Here is a 16521-nt window from a genome sequence, read left to right as displayed (position 1 = left end):
GCTAGTCTCTGGACTAGCTGGCTAGCGCAGCGCATCGCGTCTAATTCGCTAGGCGGTTTCCCTGGCAAAGTAGAGCGGCGTGTGCTAAAGATAGGTCGCGGGGATCGGCGGTGTGCACGTAGTACCGGCGCGGTGCACAAGGGCGACCTTGGCCTTACAAGTTTATATAACGAGGAAGCGAGCGAATCGTCAGCTCAGTCGAGTCGCCTGGTTTCGATCCACCGATGCGAGACTCGGACCATAACAGCTCGCTGAGACCGACGCTTCCTAGTGTCCCCATTGGATGATTTTTCATGTTCTCATTCCTTGTTCGATGTTCGTAGTATCGGTGCGTAGAATACTCAGTCGTCTTTTCTTTAAACGACGATGAGGGTCGCAATAGGTGTCCTGTGAACACGGTGCACCACTGTAACCCAGTATTTAACCCGACCCTGAAGTGATACCCTCGGTATTGAAAGTGATAGGTGTCTCTCACAAAAAGGATCTTGCCAACAAGACCGTTCCGCTTCACCATGGTGAGTGACTACAAGCGTCAGTTCTGCTGCGCCAAGTACAAAAATATGCTGCTGCTGCTGCTGCTGCTGCTGCAATGCAAACATTAATGACAACTAACGCTGCGTTGTACCTAATATTCTGCAAACCATGTCAAACCAAATCGTTTTAAAGCTATGGCGAACAAAGCTCGTACGATAACATTCATTGAGAGACTAAAAGTTATATAGCTGTACCTACATACGTTCTCCGCGAACGCCAAACATGACACTAACGAGAAGCCAATCAAGGCAGGCTGTTTATTAACAAGACTAGCGGCCACCGTCATCCGTACCTCTCATTTTACGATGTTCTATCTAGCGAATTGAAGAGACCAGATGATCATTTGTCGCTGGCGCACCTAGAAAGGAAAAAACGATGCATCTAATTCTGCTCTGGGCATTGGTCGGCCTAATTGGCCAAGTGCACTGTAAATGCAGCATAGTACCGATCGCGGACAACGAACGGTCGGTCGCCTACGCGTGCACACACGGCGACCTGAACGACCTCGAAGAGATCTCTAGTGAGGCGGAATGGATAGAGTTCACGGTATCGCGGTTCCATTACATTCCGGACTACGCGTTCTGGCGGTTCAAGAATCTCCGAAGACTCTCCTTCTACAATTGTCATGTGAACTTCATCGCCCCGGACGCATTCGCCGGTGCGGAGAACCGCATGGAATGGCTGATATTCCATGGAACCAAGATCCATGTGGCTAGGACTCCGTGGTTCCGCCACCTGACCAACTTAAGAAAGCTGGTCCTGGACAGGTACGCTAATAATTTCTAGCAATTTTGTCCTAATTACTAAAACTAAGTCTTCTTGTTGTGTAACGTGATAAGCGAGAAGATCACGAGTCGGTTGCGTTTATAAAGATTTCTTAGAAGAATTCCGTGGGCCGGAATTTGCATCACTGACGCGGAAGAGGCGCAGCGTTTCCTTGTTTGCAGAACCGCGGCGACGCCGTTGATTCCATAGAAAGTCATAGATTACGTAAAGCTTTATAATCGAGTCGTCCAGGGGAACGTTGCCTGCAATCAGACCATCGATGTGTATCGTATATCATATATAGTGTGTACAAATGTAAACATTTCAGATGCGGTTTGGTGCACATCGAACCTGATGTCTTCCGGATGTTGCCGCACCTCGAAACTTTGGGACTGCGCGATAACGATCTAGATTGCTTGGCGACAGAGGATCTATCCTACCTGCGATCTTTGAAGAGCATCCGCATCGATGGGAACCCATGGCTTTGCGAGTGCCGACAGAGATTGGACAGATATTTCCGCGAGAGGTCCATTAGGTTGGAGGCAGATTGTTCCAGAGAAGTCCACCTGTGCAAGAGATATCAGTGCATGACTCAAATAGAGTTCCCTGTAGTGCCAGTTACCTTCACGACTCACGATATGAATAATTACAATCGTCTAAGGGTAATCAGTTTTTCCTATCATTGAATCAAAATCGAAATTTAAATTCGTAAGCGATTTGTTAGACTTAGAAAAATGTGGTAGCTGTGCGCCCCTTAACGGCTGCAACTATGCCGGCAGGATTGGACATCGATACGTGGCAGCGAATTTCAGACGAACGTTTTCACGTCGTTGGACCGTCTTCCGGATAAGACCAGCTGGATCGAGATTTCCGGACTGACGATCGAGAAGCTACCTCGTTATGGGTTCTTCCGGTTTGGAAATAGCCTGAGGAGTTTGGATCTTAACGACTGTCGTATCCGTGAGATCGAAAGCGAAGCGTTCGCTGGGTTGCACAGGTTGGAACGACTCTCGCTGGTCGGCAACCATTTTCGGATGGTTGGCGTCGACTGGTTCCGTGATCTCCTTAACCTGCAACAATTGATCCTACAAAAGAACGAGATCGAGCAGATCGATAGGACTGCGCTGTGGCGTGTTGGCAATAGTTTGAGACACCTCGATCTCCGAAACAATAGATTACGTTGCATCGCTATCGAAGAGTTGGCTGAATTGAAGAAACTCGAACGCTTCGATGCGACCGGAAACCCATGGTTGTGCAACTGCCGCGGAAACCTCCAAAGTTTCCTGACGCTGCAGACTATTGGATTCGAGATCGATGCGGGTCGATGTTACGAGAACGAGAACGATATTTCGGAAGCTGCCGGTGGATGGCGCCAACCTCAGGTATTTTTACTAAAAATTTAATAACGTAGAAAATGGTCATACTATAATGTTGTTTTTTCAGCCCACCACTCCAGAGACTTCGGTTACCGCTGGAAGAGTTCACTGGACCTCTTTCGAGGAGAGTGTCAACCGATCGCGCTTAATAATCGCTAGGCCCCGACCGCCTCCACCAGCGACGGAAATTCCTGTCGTTACACCTCCGTCAGTTGTTTATACCGGACGATGCTACCCCGAGAAAAGCAACGATCAATCCAGTACGATCTACACCTGTCGAGCTATCACCTCGATAGAAGAGCTGTACGCGATACCGGAAACGGTCCGCTCGATTCGCGTGATATTATCCAAGATCAAAAAGATTCCCGGCGATGCTTTCAATCGTTTCAACGGTCATCTATCGAAGCTCGAACTACGCGATTGCGGTATCGAGGAGATCGATGTTCGGGCTTTCCACGAGCTCTACAACCTGGAATATTTGTCGCTGAAAAACAATCAACTCGAAGCCGTCGACGAAAACTTGTTGCGGGGCCTTTGGAATCTCAAACACCTCGATCTTTCGCACAACAACATCTACAGAATAGAAAACGGCGCGTTCGACAACATACCGTATCTGGCCAGTTTGGACGTATCTGAAAACTCGATGAACTGTTTCGGCGTCGAGTACATGGCGGAACGGTTGCGATACCTGTCCTCATTGAACGTCGCGAACAATCCCTGGACTTGTCTGTGCGGGACCAAATTGGCGAAATTCCTGGATGCTCGTCGGATCCGTTACGACAAACATTCGTTGCTGTTGAAGGAGGACTGTTACGCAACGGATCTTCCCGCCATAACCACCACACCACCGCCAGTGACCTCTACCCCGATCCCTTGGAACGAGACCACAGAAACAACCTGCGTTATCGTCGACGATAATGCAGGAATCCGTTACCGATGTATCGGCGCGAACCTGCAGATGTTACAGGCCTTGCCGGCGGATGTCACCGCGATCGAATTTCACGAGGGTCATCTGACCCGACTGCCGGCGGGATGCTTCTCGAAGTTTCAAAATCTTCGAGAACTCGTGATAACGAACTCCGGCCTGACCACTATCGAACAAGGCGCGTTCGACGGCGCGAACAGGCTGCAGAACATAACGATTCAGGATAATCCGTTGGAAATGATCGAATCTTCTTCGTTCCCGCTCGAGAATCTCCAGAGGTTGGATCTACGCGGCAATTTGATTAAATATATCGCACCGAACGCATTCCGCCAGTTGACTCGGCTCGAATATTTAAATTTGGAAGGGAACGATTTGAAGTGTATATTCACTAGCGATTTAAACGAATTACCCGAGGTCTACATCGTCGAGTTCGCCGGGAATCCTCTGAAATGGAGATGTAGAGTGGAGTTGGAACAGTTTCTGGAGGCTCGGAAGATCCGTTTTGTTAGAATCGAGAATTCCTGCGAAGGAAAAAAACTGGTTAGGAATCTCCTGCTGCAGAACAAGACCGATGGCTCGTTCGTTTGTTCATCCGATTGTTCGCCAGCTAATCAGGCTCTGTTCCATAATCTCCTCATTCCCTTCTTCGTTTTATCACTAATGGCGGTACGGTTCTATTGATCATACGACCAACCGTCGTAACTTAATCACAAATACAATAATATACACGTGTGTTCATCGATATCTTTTTTATATTTATTGGATACTTACGTAAACTAGCGTGCCATTTAGGTAGAGCGTGGCTTTAGTAATGCACATAACGAAGTCGCTGATTCGACAGGAACTGTTGTGGTTCTGGTATGTGTCGTGAAACAAAATTTTGCATTGCTATCTGTCCCATGTGAATAACTTTAATATTCGGCTGTGTAATTGTCTCGAATCGCTCTTGAATAATTGTGATTTATAGAAACTGCGTAAATAAAAGATAGCATAAGTAAAGAGCGTCATTAATTTCCTTTCGATTTGTTTTAATAAATTTTCTTCGTTTTTTTCCATATTTATGAAAACCTCGACACGTTGCCCGACTAGCTCAGTCGGTAGAGCATGAGACTCTTAATCTCAGGGTCGTGGGTTCGAGCCCCACGTTGGGCGAAATTTTTGTTTATTGTTAATTTTGAGAAATAATATTTTATTGTAACGTTGCAACAAACAAGATTATTCAATTGTTTAATTATTCAAATTTATTAAGTAAAAAAATTATAACTCTGTTATACCTGATTCAAAAGTTGTCGTATACTTCTGAGAATCAACCGTATTTGTTAATAATTCTATTAACATTAAAATCACACATTTCAGTAGTTATTTTCAATCGATATGAAAAGCTTCAAATAAAAGAGTACAGAGCATAAAAAAAAACGAGAATGAGTTGATATCTCAAACACCTTAGCAGAGCGTGGTTTCGATCCACGGACCTCTGGGTTATGGGCCCAGCACGCTTCCACTGCGCCACTCTGCTTCTTGTGATCCCCTTACAAATAGGCTTCTTATTTCTTAATATAGATAAAAACTTTTTATTTGAATAACGTATATTCGTGAATATATTTCATAATATAACGTTATATTCGTTATATAACAACGGTACAGAAAAAAATGTGTAGACTAAGCAAAGTTAAGCGCGGCCCCACATGGACATGGCATGTTGCAATTGTATATCAGAATAGCAATGCTGCAGTTCCAGCAAAACGAAAAATGCAGCTGGTTGTGAAACTCGCGTAAAGAATTAATTTAAAATTCCGTTTCAAATTGTTCTTCTTCGTTCGTACATTATACAAACTGATTACCCGTATCTACACTAATTATTATAATTAAGTTATCACTTTAAACACTAATATATGACAATAATCATTTACTCAAATATTAAATAGAACCGCATATATTATTGGTAGTATAAAGTAGTGTTGAGAATTTCTACAAACGAATGTAACAAATGGAATAGCAGTAACAATGTTTAATAATCTTACATCTCTTTCTACAAGATAATATCAGTTGAAATATGAATTCGCTCGTGTACAACAAAAAAGTTGCTGAAACAATGCAGCAGTTATGAAACGCGTGATCAGCACTGGCCGCGATGGCATGTGGGACGGTATTCACGCACCCAGTTTCAAAATTACTTCGAGAGCTGGGGGCGGGTTCACATTACTGATGATTCCCTATAAAAAAGCGGAATTGAATTAGTCAAGGCAACAATTCGGTTTTGTGAGTGACAGAGTACATATGGTCAATGATGCGTTTCACCGTATGTTTTTCAATCTTGGTTCTGGGGGTTGCCTTGACCCAGGCTGGTCCAACAGTAAAGGCAACAGAGAAGAAGTCATTGACGGAAGACTCCAACCTTGGGTCCGAGAAGGAAGTTCTGAAGATCGACGATCCGGGCTCGGACAAGGACAGAGCAAAGAAATCAGCTTCTTTCTGCGTGGAGATCAAGCCTGGTTCCTCCCATCCGAATCAAGTTCCCTGTAAGTCTAACCAAGCCGTTGTTCAGAAGTCCACTTTCGATGTTCAGAGTGAATCGGCTGCTCAACCTGTTCAAACGTACAGCTTCGTTCAACCTTCTTACGTCCAGTCTTATTCAGTGCCTCAAGCAAGTATAACTCTGCCTCAACAATTTGTTCAACCTTACCAATCTCTTCAAGTGGTCCAATCATCTTCCCAGCCTTATGCTGAACCCACTCCATCTGTGAACATCATCCCATCAGTTCCTCAGACAAATGTTGTCCCGCAAACTTCCGTAGAGAAACCAAAAGCTAAGCCAACTCCAGCTCCCTCGGTAGAGACCAAGGAACGACCAAAGCTTATGCGTATCGAACAAGCTCCAGAAGCGCTTCCAGTACCGCAAGAGACTTTAACTGTGTTACCAGTCGCTCCCGCGTACCATGAACATTTATACGCTATTCCATCGACTTCCATGATGATACATACTGAGCCAGAACAAATGCAAGTAGCCAGTCTTCTTCAAGTTCCATCGGTGTCTCCTTGCGGTAATCCTCTTCACGGAATTCTGAGCCCATGCCCTTGCCAGAACAATATGGCAATATTGAGCGAATCTGCTGTGGAACCCATGGCCATTAAAGTATTGTCTGCAATGCCCTACTCAACCCAATTTGCAAGATCTCCAGTTGTGATGCCGTACGATTCCAAAATGCATATTGTACCAAATGTAAGGAAAAAACGATTAATCATTTTTTTCAATTTTGATATTTCTCACTAATATCTATTTACTTGCAGGATCACATGGGGAAAGCCAGAGCTCAAGGAAGAACCCACGTCCACAGTCACATCAATGTGAACGCTGATCTGCCCCACGTGCGTCAGATTATGGAATCAAGTTATCCAGCCATTTACCAAAAATCACTCGCTCTTGGAATGAATACCCTGCCAGTCAATTCATATGCCACCAGGGGATTGGTGGACAGTGCCTATGGAAATTCGGGAATCACAATCAATAGCTATCCCACGACCTTCAGGGCAGCTTCTCCAATGATACCTGTTGTTGGTTCTCTCAGAAACGCGGAGAATGCTGAAAACAGTCCACTGGCATTCGAAGTCAATGATCTTGTACAAACGAATAAGATAGCGAGGGAAATCGACTCGAGTCAATTGCCAGCGAAAATGGAAGAGATCGAACAGCCAGAAGATGATAGCATGAAAAAGAATGCCAAGAAAGAAACCAAAGAGAAATAAAATCAATAATGACTTGTAGTACTCAAATCTAAAATGCGAGCGATTGTTCTTTTTTTATTTTTGTATTTGACAAAGAAGAGAATCAAACTGTGTCAGGTTATCAATAAATAGATGATGTCATAACGCTTGTTCTCTATTTACCTTCTATACAAATTCACGTATTTTTATGAACTACTTGCACTACTTTCTGCTACACAGGACTCATTGTCGGATCCCTTGTATATATCTTTTAACATAGTAGTATTACTTTTAGGTATGATCAGGAGATTTTTAGAAGAAGTCTCCTCTAAGTACTTTTGTAAGCTTGATATACTCAATTGAGCCCATGAGCAATTGCACGAATCTTTGTCAGTGTCGCTACCACCTTTAATATGAAGATTAACGTTATTCGTGACCTTTCAATCAAAAACATAATCTTAATGATTCTAACTGGCAATTGCTTTCAAATCTTCCTCCAAAACATCTTCGTCAATGTTTATCCACCGTGCGATATTCTTAGCAGTTTCAGAACCTACACGCTTTAAAATATGTGCAACTTTCTCCACAGGATCTGGAGGAGTCTTGACCCTGTTCAAAATTTCTTTATCCACAGACCAATCGCTGCTTTCATCATCTCCCTTGCACTTGCAACAAGTGCAAGTATCTGGATGCTCTAAATCTCTACATCCATCGTCATAATGTGGTGCTGAAAGATTCGACATCGAATGAATAAATAAAAATACTTAAGCAAAGAATAAATCTCGAATTACCTTTGCATTTGAAACAATAACAACATCTACAGTCTTTTCGATGATCCGTTATTAATACGCTTGACATAATTCTGACGACTGACTAAAACAAACCACATCTTAATAGTCTTTTGATCAAGAGTAATTTTAAGACTAACGTACGTGTTGCACATTAATGTCGTCTATCCTATTGTAAATGTATTTGTAATAGGTTCGCTTTAGACGAGTTTTTTTGATAGGAGGAAGCGATTCTCGCGAGAAAAGTTCATAAGGAACATCCTGGTATTTCTTTTTGCAGCGGTCGCCTTCGAATCTCGCAATGTACCATCTGTGATCAACTCTGTATGGTCTGATGTCTATGTTCTCTTGGTTCAACACCTTCGAGATCAGCATTCGTTCAATGATCTACAAACAAATGGACGCATTGATGTACTTTCCTATTTTTCTTTTGCTCGAATACCTTGCCAACTGGATGACCAATGGCGTTGCCAAATATCCTCAATTGTCGCAAAAGGGGACTTTTCTTTAAAGTGTACAAAAGCTCTACCATACCAACATCTGTGATCTTGTTATAGGAGATATCCAAGGATAGGAGCCTTGAGAATGGAAGAGTGAAACTAAGACTTCTGAAAATGTAATTTCTTGCTTATTCCATATTCCTTCTGTTATTAATCATTGCTCAATAATAGTACCTTGCACCGTGATCAGTTATAATGTTGCTACATAGTACAAGGATTCTCAATTGGGGTCTTTTTGTAAGCCACTTGGCCAGGTGGTCCACACCATGATCTCCTATATTGTTACAGCCGAGATTTAACAAAAGCAAAGTATTATTGTGAATCGCATTGGACATCATGGTTTCAATATCGTGGCAACTAAAATTGTACTTTTGCAGATGCAACGCTGACAGAGTAGTATTGCGCTGAGTAAAGGAAATGTATAAATGCGATGATATGTGTGTGTGGATAAGGAAACACATGGCGCAATGTTACCTTGAGCATGTGGCCAATGACACTGGCAAAATGAACCGAATCAAAATAGTGCATGCATCCCGGATTCGGCCGACTTATGTCTAAGTGTTTCAGAGTCACATTACAAATGTCCTGATCCTGACTCAGCACCGCTATAAAGTATATTAAACTGGAAGCAGTCTGATCTATTTCTGCTACATTCAACCAGATGAGATGCATGTTTTTTAATAAAAGATTAGCTACATGTATTGATGCCTGAAAAAATTTCATATAATAATTTCGGAAAAAGAAAATAAAAATGAATTAATCACTTACACTGGCGCCTAATTTATTCGTTTTTAGATTCAGACTCTTAATCTTTAGGTCGTGTCCTACTTCCAGTAAATATCTTGTTCCCAGTTCTGTGATGTTATTGTTCTGAAGATCTAACTCCTCTATCTGCTTGTATGTCTGATGCAAACGAAGATGTTGAAAGTAATTGAATTAAAGTAAGCTATTATTTAAAAATGTTGTCACTTACAAGTGCATGATCAATTAAATTTTTAAAGCCACTGTCAGTAATGTTGTTGCTGCCTAAATTAATATAAACGATATCCTGATACTTCCGCAAGAAAATGATCAGAGCTGGAACATCCGTATCTTCGAAAAGTCGCCTGCAATTATTGCCAAAGGGGTATAAAATTTCAAAGTTGCAACACATCTGCTGACTTGATTTTTTCATGTATGGTAGGTCCACGCATATCCAGTCTTCTTCTAGCAGTGCAAGTTTCTTTGCAGAAGCACTTGAAGAACTCTTCATTGGCTAATTCTGAGAAGTACGGCGGTTTCAATTGTTCAACGGTGTTAATTAAGCTTGCGTTGTCGCAATTTCTTTTGCAGAAACCATTTCTATCCAAGCATTCAGGCTCATTAAACTTCATGATGATTTTTTAAATCTATTTCATTGGACGTTCACACGAATTTTAGGATGGAGTCGTTAGAAGCGTTCCAGAAGAAACTGATGCCTGAAGTTATTCCTTTGGAAGATATTTTCCGTGGTAACTAATAACGTTAAGCTAAACAAATAATGAACGCTATAATAATGCTAATCGATTTTTCTGATTACACAGCGTACTGTGAGATGGATCCAATTTCCTATGAAAACAAATTACAACTTCTACCTTTAACGCAAAGTGACAAATGGTTGATTTCTGCACGGATACTCGACATGGTAACATTAACGACAACCGACACAGGACTTGCGTACTTCAAGTTTCGCAAAAGAGCTCTGTCATACGAGGAGTATTTGGTATATTTAAAAGATTTAGCGGACATCGGTAATCTCGATTTCGAAAATCTAAAACAGAAATTGCAAGCGTCCGGGTTGCCCAGGAAGGCCACTTAATATTCAATTAACGCTATTGATTACAAACTTTATTATTGATCAACACTAGTACAGTGCTCGCACGCATCTTCCCTCGATCAATTGTGGTATTTACATTTGTTGCGAAGTAAGCCTCCAGTAAGAACGAATTAACAATTTTGGTGAAGCGACTAAAATTAATAGCAGACTATCACCAGTTGACTGATACACGCTGCATCGTACGGTGATGTCCAAACAAGCATTTATCGACATAGAAGAAACAATCTTCATCGGATGCTGAAGAAAGCCTTCCGCGTATCATAAAATAATAAATTATCCAGTGGATGTCGATTGTGTAAAGTGCTGTGTGAGTTTCTTACAGTATGAAAAATAAATTAATAAGAAACCAACTCAGGAGTTTTAACGATAACAATGGGTATACAAAAATAACGTAACAACCTCTGCTTCCTGTATCTAACGTGAACAATTTTTAGCGAGCAGAAGAAAAATACTTTCTTTATGTTGTTCCATTCTGTTTTCTTTCAGAGAAACTCGTAAAACATTTACTTGAAAATTATGCATTTTTCTGTATCCATTTTAAGGCGTTTCTAATATTGCCAAGAGTAACTCTACCAAGGAAACTCGCTATCAATTGATATTCTGGCATGGTACGCCTCCCGCAAGATCTAGTCGAGAGTGACCTATAATAGGAATTTTGTCGGATCACTTTCTCCGCTGCTTCCTCGCCGAGGACATTGGATACCAGTAGCGCAGTGTTACGTCCCTCGCAAAGTATTTTCGTTGTTAAGCACAAGAGCCATTGCATCACCTACACAACACAATAGTTGATGACAAATATTCAAACGTAATCTACATAATAATGTGTTTGCTCACCTCGTTGCTAGACGGCAATTTTCCTTCGCTTCTAAACCAAGAACTTGGTGCCCACAAGTGCAGTTGCATCACAGTTGCTGCAGTCTCTGTATCAAGTCTCTAAAATGAGCAGAATCATATAGTATTCAAGAGACATAGGTAGCAGCCTGAGTTAACAATGGTGTACCTTGTACAAGCTTCTGGATAATATATTTTTAACTAGAGCAGATACTATAGTTGGCACGTCATTTGGTAAGGAGGGAAGGTCCGTCTCATTGTAGTTGTGATTTTTCAGAGTTGTTTTATCCCTAGTATCGCCATGGAATGGATTCTTCATACCGAATATCTCGTACGCGATAGTACCTATGGTCCATAGATCAGCTTTTGCATAATTGATGTAGGTGAACGGACCAGGCTCGGCTGTGATTACTTCTGGTGCCATTAGAGCAACATTGCCACCCTTGTCGATGTCATGGGTGTTGTAAGGTAAGTGTAAGCCATGACTTTTGTCGGCGAGACAACAACCGAAATCTGTGATTACCAGAGACGGACAGTTGTCAGTTTCTTCGGATAGATCCAGCAGAATATTATCGCTCTTCAGATCCCTGATGTGTGACCATAAGAGAATACATGTAGTACGAATGATACTTGATACTACCGCTTGTTCCACTAGGATATTAACTTACCGATGTACAATACCATGAGCATTCATGTGAGCAACACCCTCCAATAACTGTGCAAGTAATAGTATCGATTCCCTAGTATTCACGTTACGATCGGCTAGGTATTGTTTTAATGTAATATCATACCTGTAACAGATAATTCCTATTGCCCCATTTGTTTGAAGTACATATATCTTGGTATAGCGCGTACTATACCTTTTCATCAATAGAAACAAACTCATGTTTCTGCCGGATCCCTGAGGATTGATACGCGCAGGCAATGCGTCAGGATACATTTTTAAAGAGCCAGGCAATGCTGGTACTCTATCGGCGAAAGCATAATACACTGCTACAATGTTCGGATGCGGTGGAAGCTCTGCCTTTCTCTCGGCCATCTTAGATTCCCATTCGGCTAGTTCATCGTTATTTATATGTTTTCTAGCTGGTACAGTTTCCCTGTACATAGCTCTCAAAATAGAGAGTGCATTGGATTCGGTATCATAATTAAACATCATTTTCAATGCCAATGGAAATGTAGTAACAGCTGTGGTTTTGTCGTCAATATTCGCTTCATCTTTCTCTTTAACATCCTTAAATTTCGTTGCATAAACAACAGCAGAGCATCCTTTAGCGATTGCAGGTCCAATTACAAAATCTTTCAATGACAGAACTTTTTCTTCGTCTCTAATCACCTCATAATTTGTGTCGTTTTGGGGAGTATTCCATTGTAATTTTGATACTGCTTCCTGCAAGTACAAACATAAAATAGTATCTCTCTAACAATTTTGTTCAAGTTCAAGCAAAATATATACCCTAATTTCCCAGCAGACACCCTCCAATTCATCATCCTTTGTTAATATACCAGTTCCGGATGCCAGGGATACTCCAACCAAAGCAAAAAAAGGTGCAGAGTCTCCATACACCAGCCTGGTAGCAGCTCGTCGTCTCAAATCTGCTGCCAAACTATTGGTAACTCTTTTTAGAATATTATCAACAAAGAGTCGTCTAGCATGGGCTCCCAAGTAACCAAGGTGTCTTCCTGTGGCCGAGACATTGTTGTTACCCTGGGGCAGATAGCCCGGGGATTTGCCTATTTTTAATATACCGATACGAAACAATTAATAATTGTTTAACTACGTGAATCCAACGAAACTTGTTGAGCTTTGTGACCTTGCCAGTATATAAACACGTAAAGAACTTCTAAAGAAGTCGTAAACTGACAAATTCAAAAATACGTAAAAATGGCACAATTGACCATAAGGACCGATACTCGGATTAACCGAGACCCGCACCAGATGTCATGCTACCTAAATTTATATTTCTTTAAATGAATTCGAAATGCATCACGATGGACGAAGGTCTCGGTTATCTGTTTCAAGGTCTTCCGATCAAGGCGACAAATCGCGACGAATAAATATCAAATCGATCGAGACTCACCTACTTGAACAACGTGTATGTTGCCGTGGTTAATTCTTGGATGGCAATTAGCGTATAGACTCCCTGTATTTCGAACGGAGTACAGTAAAGCTCGACCATTTTGCAAGAGACGGTAGGCTACCGTCCGGATCGACATCTCTCCAGGTTTGCGGGCCGAGAGCGCCCAACGGGCCACTCCCCAAGGAAAACAAGCCTTCGCCGCAGAAGGCAATCCCTTCACCAATGTGATAATCGTTTTTCTTGTTGTTCTTCTGACAACTGCGTAGACGACCCTGCGGAGGATTCACACTTGGCTGCGTTCAATCTATCTTCGGTTCGATTTCGACTGTGTGTGTTTCGTTCACCACGGTGGCGAACTCTGTCGGCCACCTACCGAACGACACTTATGCACACGATCGTTTATTTATATTGGATTATGTTATGGCAGAGTAAAACATTGTTTGTCGAAATAAAAATGAAAGGGGATTCTAGTTCGTACATTAAGGTATCGATGCATGGGATGGTAACGTAAAATTAATATCAGAGAATCGATGAACCCCGCGAGAATGCAACCAGTCGTACATTGAAGTATTAAGGCGCTTTGTATTGCGTTATCACGATAACAAATACGATTGGAAGGAGGTACGCTGAATAAGAACTATTCCGTACACTTGATCGCAGGAATAAGTTCGCATACATGACGCAAGATCCGTTAATGATTAATCACGAGAGCTTGTTTATCTCGATGCGAATGCGGTACTAGCCTGAGATAAGACTGCGTACCAACATTTATGTGGTTTCATTTATTAAATAGACTCTTGACGGAAGCAATAATAAGCGGACGCAGTTTACTAATTACGTCTAATTATAGTCTAATATATTGTCTCCCTGTTGACTAGTACTGACGGTATCTGTATTGTCGACCATAGTTGTAAAAAGATCTGCCGTCTATGGGGTTGCAGGTATAGAGCGCATCCCCTCGCGTGCCACTCGGACAGGTACACACAGCGATATGGCGTCTGGGAGTGCAGGATGCAGTTGGCCCGCACTCTTTACCGGTGCAAGGATTTTGGCACGTAAAATCTATGCACGCTTTACTGTCGGAGCACTCGCTGTCCGTGAAGCACTCGCCCCTTTGGCAGCTGACCAACGCGTTGCCAATGTAACCAGTGGGGCATGTACACACAGGTCTTTCTTTTCCCGTATTATCGTGTCCTGGTGTGCAAATAGCATTCGCTCCGCATGGATTCGGTTCGCATAAGTCTCCTGAAGGTATTAATAACAACCAAGATTAAGCGCCAGAAATATTCAGTGTCACGTACACCGATGCAATAAGACTTACTTGCTTCGAATAGCCTGCAGCTGACGAATGGATTGCCAGTCATGTGTTTCGGACAACTGCAGACTGGAGTAATACCTCTCAGATTGCAATCGGCGTTCACACCGCACACTCCATCGCAGGGGTTCATGCATCTCTGATAGAGACAGGCAGGTTTGTTCGGCGGGCACTCTGAATGCGAGGTGCATTCCGGCCGGCACGACAGCAAAGGATTGCCCAACCAATTCTAGAATAAAATTCCTGAGTTTCACCGGCGTTCTGGACTTTGTAACTCTGTGCACATCGATTTACCTTCGGACAGCTACACACTGCCTGATGATTAACCACCTTACACTCAGCGTTCGAGCCACACTTACACGGACTCTCACACCGGAAGTTGGCTGAGCAAGCAAGGTGACTTGGACATTCGCTGTCGTTCTCGCATTCGTGACGACAACCGGTTAAAGGAGATCCCACGTATCCTGGCAAGCAACTGCAGACTGTCACCTCGTTTACTACCTCGCATTTCGTATTCAGTCCACATGGATTCGGCTTACAGGCAGCTTCTGCAAGGAGACTGTTAAAGGTATCGTTCTTCTAACTGTATAGTCTTGAACCTTCTGTACAGATATACATACGTGGATCAGCTATGCGGCAAGTGGTGAAAGGATCACCGGTCTGTCCAGGTGGACAATAACACGTTGGCACATGATCTCTTGTTTCGCAGACAGCGTTCACGCCGCAAAGACTGTCGCAAGGATTCACGCACCTATTGTTCGTGCAGACCTTACTGCCACTGCAGTCTTCGTTTACTGGTAATAAACAAAATCCCAATAAGTTGTTAATTTATGAAATAACCAAGAACTCGGGATACTCACTCTGACATTCAACTCTGATGCAACGCGAAAGAGGATCTCCCATGTGTAGATTCATGCAGGAGCAAACTGGCCTGCCCTCGCTGAGTGTGCATCTTGCATTCGCTCCACAGGTATAAGACTCGCAAGTGCCTGAAAACGAAATCGAGCATGTAGTTAACGTGTAATAGAATCTTTTTTTAGTAATCGTTTACTCACTGACATCTCCAGATGTCAATATTCTTGACTGGTAATATCCGCCATTGACGATGGCAACGAATGAGAAAATTAGCAGAACTGCAGCTCGCTGGTGAGCCATGACTTTTTGAGTGACCTAAAAAGAAAACGATTGTAGACCAACGAATATCGAGCAATTTTTTTGATCAATTTACCTCGATTGAAATCTGGCCGTGCTCCGCAACGAAAACAAACAGACTGAGTTCTCGGTGAACGCGGAGATGATCATGATTGTAACACAAGGAGGGCCCCACCTTTCTTAGCCTTCGACCCCACTTCAAATTTTGCCTACGCGTGCCCCTGACTATCCTTCGATGGGTCTCGCCTACGCTCGACGGCGACCACGTTCACTTAAATGACGCCAGGAAACGGAGTTCTCTCTCTGAACAGAACAAGTCTTACTACTAAGGGCACGTAAGCCAGTTTCAAGTTCATCAGATCATCGTGAGAATCAAGAATAATTTATTCCCGTTGGTACTAAACGATAAATAAAAATTCTTCCAGTCTATGTCCTAATTAGAGTACGTCTCTTCTTTCCTTTCAACAAAATTGTGAACGTGCACGCCGACTTTTATGTGCATAGATTATCTCTTTATGGACCAGTTTTCGTTGGTTTTGAAAGTGAAGCTCGGTGAGTAAGCAGCTCCAAATTCGCTGTCAACTGACAGTCGTTCCGCATTACCTTTCGCGCCAAAAATGGACCTGCTGGTGCTGGCAAGCTATAGAGTGCATGATACGCGCGATCATCGACGGAATAGTCATCCCGGACGTAATCG

At 42.7% G+C, this 16521-nt stretch overlaps 6 protein-coding genes and 2 non-coding genes across 10 annotated transcripts; 4 read left to right on the top strand and 4 right to left on the bottom strand.

Moving 5' to 3' along the window:
- The first annotated feature begins 183 nt into the window (after positions 1-183).
- LOC117227091 (uncharacterized) lies at positions 184-4599 on the top strand. Of its 2 annotated transcripts, XM_033482034.2 has the most exons (5): positions 184-515; positions 853-1301; positions 1628-1961; positions 2079-2681; positions 2743-4599. In XM_033482034.2, exons 2-5 carry the CDS (start codon positions 910-912, stop codon positions 4279-4281), a joined length of 2868 nt encoding a protein of 955 aa, XP_033337925.2. In that variant the 5' UTR covers positions 184-515; positions 853-909; the 3' UTR covers positions 4282-4599. The 2 variants fall into 2 exon arrangements, with proteins under 2 accessions (XP_033337925.2, XP_033337926.2); XM_033482035.2 differs by lacking the exon at positions 184-515 and having other exon boundaries at positions 522-1301.
- An 80-nt stretch (positions 4600-4679) lies between these two features.
- TRNAK-CUU (transfer RNA lysine (anticodon CUU)) lies at positions 4680-4752 on the top strand. Its single transcript has one exon. It is a non-coding gene; the product is annotated as a tRNA-Lys (tRNA).
- Positions 4753-5044: 292 nt separating this feature from the next.
- Positions 5045-5116, bottom strand: TRNAM-CAU (transfer RNA methionine (anticodon CAU)). The gene has a single exon. It is a non-coding gene; the product is annotated as a tRNA-Met (tRNA).
- Positions 5117-5593: 477 nt separating this feature from the next.
- On the bottom strand, positions 5594-10317 carry LOC117227102 (uncharacterized). 2 transcript variants are annotated; one of them, XM_033482070.2, is made up of 12 exons: positions 9752-10317; positions 9564-9696; positions 9359-9493; positions 9065-9298; positions 8765-8994; positions 8533-8698; positions 8235-8477; positions 8094-8175; positions 7775-8029; positions 6284-7708; positions 5899-6185; positions 5594-5813 (listed from the first exon to the last, which is right to left on the bottom strand). In XM_033482070.2, the coding sequence occupies exons 1-10, from the start codon at positions 9961-9963 to the stop codon at positions 7509-7511; spliced, it is 1890 nt and encodes a 629-aa protein (XP_033337961.2). In that variant the 5' UTR covers positions 9964-10317; the 3' UTR covers positions 5594-5813; positions 5899-6185; positions 6284-7508. The 2 variants fall into 2 exon arrangements, with proteins under 2 accessions (XP_033337961.2, XP_076377696.1); XM_076521581.1 differs by lacking the exons at positions 5594-5813; positions 5899-6185 and having other exon boundaries at positions 7462-7708; positions 7860-8029; positions 9564-10317.
- On the top strand, positions 5794-7467 carry LOC117227094 (uncharacterized). Its single transcript, XM_033482040.2, has 2 exons — positions 5794-6820; positions 6889-7467. Exons 1-2 carry the CDS (start codon positions 5885-5887, stop codon positions 7342-7344), a joined length of 1392 nt encoding a protein of 463 aa, XP_033337931.2. The 5' UTR covers positions 5794-5884; the 3' UTR covers positions 7345-7467.
- LOC143259456 (tubulin polymerization-promoting protein homolog) lies at positions 10011-10427 on the top strand. The gene is made up of 2 exons (XM_076521765.1): positions 10011-10080; positions 10153-10427. Exons 1-2 carry the CDS (start codon positions 10011-10013, stop codon positions 10425-10427), a joined length of 345 nt encoding a protein of 114 aa, XP_076377880.1.
- A 7-nt stretch (positions 10428-10434) lies between these two features.
- Positions 10435-13704, bottom strand: Pink1 (PTEN-induced putative kinase 1). The gene is made up of 7 exons (XM_033482036.2): positions 13358-13704; positions 12733-13010; positions 12137-12666; positions 11945-12067; positions 11446-11863; positions 11280-11378; positions 10435-11214 (listed from the first exon to the last, which is right to left on the bottom strand). Exons 1-7 carry the CDS (start codon positions 13491-13493, stop codon positions 10960-10962), a joined length of 1839 nt encoding a protein of 612 aa, XP_033337927.2. The 5' UTR covers positions 13494-13704; the 3' UTR covers positions 10435-10959.
- A 215-nt stretch (positions 13705-13919) lies between these two features.
- On the bottom strand, positions 13920-16499 carry LOC117227097 (uncharacterized). The gene is made up of 7 exons (XM_033482042.2): positions 15901-16499; positions 15728-15842; positions 15533-15661; positions 15293-15466; positions 14967-15220; positions 14679-14901; positions 13920-14602 (listed from the first exon to the last, which is right to left on the bottom strand). Exons 2-7 carry the CDS (start codon positions 15825-15827, stop codon positions 14232-14234), a joined length of 1251 nt encoding a protein of 416 aa, XP_033337933.1. The 5' UTR covers positions 15828-15842; positions 15901-16499; the 3' UTR covers positions 13920-14231.
- Between the last annotated feature and the right edge of the window lie 22 nt (positions 16500-16521).

This window comes from Megalopta genalis, chromosome 5 (assembly GCF_051020955.1).
Source record: "Megalopta genalis isolate 19385.01 chromosome 5, iyMegGena1_principal, whole genome shotgun sequence".
In the NCBI taxonomy this organism is placed as follows: Eukaryota; Metazoa; Arthropoda; class Insecta; order Hymenoptera; family Halictidae; genus Megalopta; species Megalopta genalis.
The sequence above is the reverse complement of the archived record's forward strand: the minus strand, read 5'-3'. Positions and strand labels throughout refer to the sequence as shown.

Coding starts and splice junctions, on each gene's coding strand:
- LOC117227091 (XM_033482034.2), top strand. CDS start 910: ATGCATCTAATTCTGCTCTGGGCATTGGTCGGCCTAATTGGCCAAGTG. Junction 1,302..1,627: donor AGAAAGCTGGTCCTGGACAG/GTACGCTAATAA, acceptor TAAACATTTCAG/ATGCGGTTTGGTGCACATCG. Junction 2,682..2,742: donor GTGGATGGCGCCAACCTCAG/GTATTTTTACTA, acceptor TTGTTTTTTCAG/CCCACCACTCCAGAGACTTC.
- LOC117227094 (XM_033482040.2), top strand. CDS start 5,885: ATGATGCGTTTCACCGTATGTTTTTCAATCTTGGTTCTGGGGGTTGCC. Junction 6,821..6,888: donor AAATGCATATTGTACCAAAT/GTAAGGAAAAAA, acceptor ATTTACTTGCAG/GATCACATGGGGAAAGCCAG.
- LOC117227102 (XM_033482070.2), bottom strand. CDS start 9,963: ATGAAGTTTAATGAGCCTGAATGCTTGGATAGAAATGGTTTCTGCAAA. Junction 8,478..8,532: donor TTGGTCATCCAGTTGGCAAG/GTATTCGAGCAA, acceptor ATTTGTTTGTAG/ATCATTGAACGAATGCTGAT. Junction 8,176..8,234: donor ACGACATTAATGTGCAACAC/GTACGTTAGTCT, acceptor GGTTTGTTTTAG/TCAGTCGTCAGAATTATGTC.
- LOC143259456 (XM_076521765.1), top strand. CDS start 10,011: ATGGAGTCGTTAGAAGCGTTCCAGAAGAAACTGATGCCTGAAGTTATT. Junction 10,081..10,152: donor TTTGGAAGATATTTTCCGTG/GTAACTAATAAC, acceptor CTGATTACACAG/CGTACTGTGAGATGGATCCA.
- Pink1 (XM_033482036.2), bottom strand. CDS start 13,493: ATGTCGATCCGGACGGTAGCCTACCGTCTCTTGCAAAATGGTCGAGCT. Junction 12,068..12,136: donor TTGTTTCTATTGATGAAAAG/GTATAGTACGCG, acceptor TATCTGTTACAG/GTATGATATTACATTAAAAC. Junction 11,215..11,279: donor AATTGCCGTCTAGCAACGAG/GTGAGCAAACAC, acceptor TGTGTTGTGTAG/GTGATGCAATGGCTCTTGTG.
- LOC117227097 (XM_033482042.2), bottom strand. CDS start 15,827: ATGGCTCACCAGCGAGCTGCAGTTCTGCTAATTTTCTCATTCGTTGCC. Junction 14,902..14,966: donor CAGTGTGTAGCTGTCCGAAG/GTAAATCGATGT, acceptor ATTTTATTCTAG/AATTGGTTGGGCAATCCTTT. Junction 14,603..14,678: donor CTGCAGGCTATTCGAAGCAA/GTAAGTCTTATT, acceptor TAATACCTTCAG/GAGACTTATGCGAACCGAAT.